Below are 5,616 nucleotides of genomic sequence, written 5' to 3'. Positions count from 1 at the left end.
AATATTTGCAGCATTTTACTGTTACTCGTAAGTGTAATTCATGTATTGTGAAACTGCAGCTTCATGCTAACGCAAGATAAATATGATCTGCATGCTTCTGACGCTTACACTTTTGGCACGTTTTTTTTCGCCAAATAGTAACGTAACGCATTACTTTCCATAAAAAGTAACTACGTACCGTAATTAGTTACTTGTTTATGGAGTAACGCAATATTGTAATGCGTTACTTTTAAAAGTAACTTTCCCAACACTGCTTATTTCACTGTTTATAAAACATACAATATGCTTTTAATGATTGTTCATATATAGCCTATAAATACACTACTTTAGTGACAAGCGATGTAGTTGTTGTGGAAAAAACTAATAAAGAATAGCATTGGCAGCAAGAATGGTTGTCCCCTCCACCATGTTTAAAGTTTAAGGCCCGCCCAACTCGGAAACTCTGGTATCAAAAGGATCTCCCAGTAGTAAATATGACTTGAGAGGCATTCACGTCTAATTTTCGAAACTTGTATTTGCGATAATTCCAATAGCATGTGAAGGCAGCATAAATGTGGCTAATAGTACAATATTTGACTCAGTGTTTGTTCCATGAGATAACACTTGTAATATTTTGTATGCATTTACAAAGTTGTCCATTTTCCTATTCAAGCAAAGTCATGTAAAACAAATTGCATTTTGTTGGGCTAGTTCATGTTTGGCATGAAATGAAGATTCATCCTATGGACATTTTTGTTTATTATTGTACAATAAAAATGACATGAGAGACAATTTATTGAAAATTTTGACTCAAACAACATTTGGACTTTCAGATGACCAACGTGCAGATAGATTTTTGTAGTCTTTGTGTTGTGGCATTGCCTCTTATAAAGCATTTGATGCCCTCCCAGGTTACCTGGAACAAGGACTTCTGGTGAAGGACTTGGCGAAACTCAGAGACAGCTACATTCATACCTTTCAGTTCAAACTGGACGTTATCTCCATCCTCCCCACAGACCTGGCGTACATCATCTTGGGTATCAACACACCACAGCTACGCTTCAACCGCCTCTTACGCTTCTCTCGTATGTTCGAGTTCTTTAATCGGACGGAGACAAGAACCAACTACCCAAACATCTTCCGCATCTGGAACTTGGTTCTCTACATTCTGGTTATCATCCACTGGAATGCCTGCATCTTCTATGCCATCTCGAAGTCTCTAGGTTTTGGGTCAGATCAGTGGGTTTATCCCAACATCTCATCCACAGAGGAAGGAGCTCTGAGGCGGAGCTACATATACTGCTTCTACTGGTCCACACTGACACTCACCACCATCGGTGAGATGCCACCACCCGTACGGGACGAGGAATATGTGTTTGTGGTGTTCGATTTTCTTGTTGGAGTCCTGATTTTTGCCACCATTGTGGGTAACGTGGGTTCCATGATTTCCAATATGAACGCCACACGGGCAGAGTTCCAGGCACGGATTGATGCTATTAAACATTACATGCACTTCCGCAAAGTCAGTCGCCATCTTGAGACACGTGTCATCAAATGGTTCGACTTCCTGTGGACGAATCAGAAAGCAGTGGATGAACAGGAAGTCTTAAAGAATCTTCCCGACAAGCTACGTGCAGAAATTGCTATCAATGTTCATTTATCTACTCTAAAGAAAGTGCGCATCTTTCAAGATTGTGAGGCCGGGCTGTTAGTAGAACTGGTTTTAAAGCTGCGCCCCCAAGTGTACAGTCCTGGCGACTACATCTGCCGAAAAGGAGACATTGGAAAAGAGATGTACATCATTAAAGAGGGAAAATTAGCAGTTGTTGCTGATGATGGAGTGACACAGTTTGCATTGCTAACGGCTGGGGGTTGCTTCGGCGAGATTAGCATTCTTAACATTCAGGGCAGTAAAATGGGAAACCGGCGGACAGCTAACATTTGCAGCATTGGCTACTCTGACCTCTTCTGCCTTTCAAAAGACGACCTTATGGAGGCCGTAACCGAATACCCAGATGCACAGAAGGTTCTGGAGGCACGTGGAAGGGAGATTCTGAGGAAGCAAGGGCTTCTGGATGAAAGCACCACACAGGGAGGGTTGCTCGTCATGGATACTGACGAGAAGGTTGAACGGCTGGAGAGCTCACTGGATGTTCTGCAAGCACGATTTGCACGGTTGCTCGGGGAGTTCACAGCCACTCAAAGCAGACTCAAGCAAAGAATCACAGCGCTTGAGAGACAGCTGTGTCACACAGGCCTTGGGCTTGTTTCAGATCAAGAGATGGACTCTGAGAGTAATGGTAACTCGCCACGAGCCAACTCGACTACATAGATGTGTGCATCCGCATCATGAAGATTGTGTGCCTCTATGTCACAGGATTTTATTTCTGCACACAAATTCACATTTACAGACATTTGCTTCTTCAAACACATTCCAACAGCCTCCAGCTTTTAGACTGGTTTTAGACTTGGTTTTTCCAAGTATTGCCTTTAATGTTTTTTTTTTTAAAGGACGACACCATATTTAATTTTCCTTAAAGGATTAGTTCACCCCAAAATGAAAATTCTGTCATTAATTACTCACCCTCATGTTGTTCCAAACCCGTAAGACCTTCGTTCATCTTCGGAACACAAATTAAGATATTTTTGATGAAATGTGAGAGTTCTCAGACCCTGCATAGACAGCAACGCAATTGAAATGTTCCCAGGTCCAGAAACGTAGCAAGGACATCAATAAAACAGTCCATGTGACATCAGTGGCTCAACTTCAATGGCTCGTATTCGCTACGAGAATACTTTTTGTGCGCAAAGAAAACAAAAATAACATAATTTATTTAACAATTCTTCTCCCCCGAGTTACGTCTTCCGCCATTTTGGAGAGTACCCAAGAGCGTAATCGACGTAATCAGCGTTGTTTACGTTCGGAGGAGAAAGCGCGTGCATGAACGTAAACTGCGTAATCAGTGTTGTTTACGCTTAGGGGAAAGCATGCGTATACATTGTGATACTCTCTAAAATGGCAGAAGACGTAACTCGGGGGAGAAGAGTTGTTGAATAAATTGTTATTTTTGTTTTCTTTGTGTTTAAAAAGTATTCTCGTAGCTTCGCAAAACTGAAGTTGAGCCACTGATGTCACATGGATTGTTTTATCGATGTCCTTGCTACGTTTCTGGACCTGGGAACATTTCAGTTGCATTGCTGTCTATGGGAGGGTCAGAGAGCTCTCACATTTCATCAAAAATATCTTCATTTGTGTTCCGAAGATGAACGAAGGTCTTACAAGTTTGGAACAACATGAGGGTGAGTAATTAATGACAGAATTTTCATTTTTGGGTGAACTATCCCTTTAAATGAAAATGAGGCTATGAGGGATGCTGTAGTGTAGTCCTTCAACATATATACCATCAGTGTTGTTATTGTTAACCAAAACTGTTAAATTAGTTATTTTCACTAATTGAAATGATGCTGAAATAAAATCCAAATTCATCCATCCATTCTCCAAACTATTATATGTAGGGTATTAAATTAAAACATGACATGAAAAACTTTATTATTATAACGCATTGAGCAAAACGTTTAATTGTTCTAACGGTATATTTATTGGATGCATGTTTTATTTAAAATGTTTCAAACTTCTGTTAGTTAGCCTATTTGTGGAAACTTTGTATTCATAACAAACTGTATTGCACATCCACCCCAGAGCCTTGTTTTCTTTGTTTTTGTTTTGTGAAAAAATGAAATATGGCGTCCTTACCCAAGACAAATGCTGTTGACAAGTCAAAATATGTACTGATAAACTGTCCTTGTAACATGTTGGGTTCATAAATATTCGCTTATCGCATGTGCACAATAATATATACAGAAAAATAACAAAATGTATATTCTTTATAATTACTGTGATCTGAATGTAAAAACCCTGTCTGCATCTCCGTGCTCAAATAAAGCTGACATGTTGTTGCCCAGCAGCAGTCGTCTCTGCTGTTATGACGGAATCCGATGAAGTAATGACGCCATCACTTTACGTCAGTCACGAACAGGACGCAGTTTCCGGTGCGCCATTTTAAGCTGTCTGGCGCAAGTTCCACTGGGAAGATGGCGGGTGAAACTGGTTGATTTTTTGCGGTTTGCCAAATTTGAGTTTTATGCCGATATCCGAAAGCCGTCGCTGCTGTTAATTGTGCTAAAAGCTCGGCGGTGTGTTGAAGCGCCGCGGGGGAGGAGGCGATGTCTGCCGAAGTTCTCAGGTAAGGCGCCCTGTGTTCTTTCTTTTCTTTTGTAACGTTACTAACGTACAAGCTGTGGTGTTTGTTAATATTTCTCGACAATAAATGTTTTAAATCCAGTCGCTGTTTGAATTAAATCCATGCTTAATCATTTGTATCTGAAGTAATGTTAGGTTTTGTGTAACGTTATTGCCTTAACAGCTTGTGACTTTATCAGCACCAGCTGAACAAAGAGTCGATGCTGAACTGAGGAAAAAAATTATGAACCCTGTTTAATTCATGATAAATATAAGCCTCATTCCTATCAGACTGAAGCCTGAGTATGCTTCTTTCTAAAGGAACCATCTGTGTTTGGCTATAGTTTGGTTTTGCAGGTTTATAAAGGGTTTTCAGTGTTTTAATACATAATGAGAGATTACAGCATGAGGATGTTGCCATAGAGATCAGCTGTCTTGTCTTTGCAGACCTGGGCCGGTGGCCGGTGGAGGCAGTAAGCTAGGTGAGCTGATCGGGAAGCTCCATGAGTATTTGGCAGCAGCCACGGAAGACAAGACTGAAGCTACTTTACCTGGACACTGGAATGGTGAGTACAGCGTGGAAGAGAAATTAGTCACAGTCACATCAGAAACTGAACCAAAAATAAACTCATTAATAGAGCAGTTATAGTGAAATTTGTCATTTCTAATTTACAGGAACCACGGCCAAAGAATACTTGGAGCAGCAGGCTTGTGCCCAGGTAGAGATTGTTTAGAGTGTGGCAGAAATGACATTTTTGTTGTCCAACCCAGAAGTTAGCATCACCCTGGTTCCTTTGACCAAAAGCCAATGGGATGTTTCCAGTGGGTTCTGAATAACTGCAGAAAATAAGCTTTGTGACAAACAAAACCTTTTGCTCATCAAGATAATCTTCACAAATGAACACAACTTTTATGAATTTTGAAGCCTAAATGTAAACGGCAGAAGTAAAAATAACTAACTAAAAATAACTAAAAACTCAAACAACTTAAAGGCACAATATGTAAGATTTTTTTATTAAAATATCAAAAAAACACTAGAACAGTTTTATTTATTTTGCTGACTTGTGTACTTGCATTATCCCAAATGTTTCGAAGAATGTTTAAATCCAGAGAAATAAGCAATTTTAACTAGTGACACGGACCGTGTCTATGGTGTCATTGTGTCGCCTGCCAATGACGTCATAAGCCGTCGATTTCCGGTTTTGTTTTGTAGAAAACATGGAAACACCAAAGACACTTTAATATGTTGTGCATTTTATTAGACCGGTGACGACTGCACAGTAGCATAATAACAGAACTTTCACTTGATGTATGTATGATAAAACAGCGCTGCTTACTTCCGCTGCTTTCCGGAAGGAGCGGAAGCGGTCGACTGTGGCATAATAAAAGCTCCGCTG

General features: G+C 40.3%; 2 protein-coding genes across 5 annotated transcripts in view; both read left to right on the top strand.

Annotated features, from left to right (window-relative positions):
- The window catches only part of LOC107672575 (cyclic nucleotide-gated cation channel-like), a 6,418-nt gene extending 3,926 nt beyond the window's left edge, over window positions 1-2,492 (top strand). Inside the window, exon 6 of the mRNA XM_016465825.1 lies at window positions 891-2,492. Within this exon, the coding sequence (XP_016321311.1) occupies window positions 891-2,311 (1,421 nt within the window). The 3' untranslated portion in view covers window positions 2,312-2,492. The remainder of the gene's footprint in view (window positions 1-890) is intronic.
- A 1,526-nt stretch (window positions 2,493-4,018) lies between these two features.
- atrxl (ATRX chromatin remodeler, like) overlaps window positions 4,019-5,616 on the top strand; it is a 26,474-nt gene continuing 24,876 nt past the window's right edge. For all 4 annotated transcript variants that reach the window (XM_016465690.1, XM_016465681.1, XM_016465673.1 and 1 more), the window contains exons 1-3: window positions 4,019-4,223; window positions 4,667-4,785; window positions 4,895-4,938. In XM_016465690.1, coding sequence (XP_016321176.1) covers window positions 4,204-4,223; window positions 4,667-4,785; window positions 4,895-4,938 — 183 coding nt within the window. In that variant the 5' untranslated portion in view covers window positions 4,019-4,203. The remainder of the gene's footprint in view (window positions 4,224-4,666; window positions 4,786-4,894; window positions 4,939-5,616) is intronic.

Source organism: Sinocyclocheilus anshuiensis, unplaced genomic scaffold, assembly GCF_001515605.1.
Source record: "Sinocyclocheilus anshuiensis isolate Anshui unplaced genomic scaffold, SAMN03320099.WGS_v1.1 scaffold681, whole genome shotgun sequence".
Taxonomy (NCBI): domain Eukaryota; kingdom Metazoa; phylum Chordata; class Actinopteri; order Cypriniformes; family Cyprinidae; genus Sinocyclocheilus; species Sinocyclocheilus anshuiensis.
The sequence above is the reverse complement of the archived record's forward strand: the minus strand, read 5'-3'. Positions and strand labels throughout refer to the sequence as shown.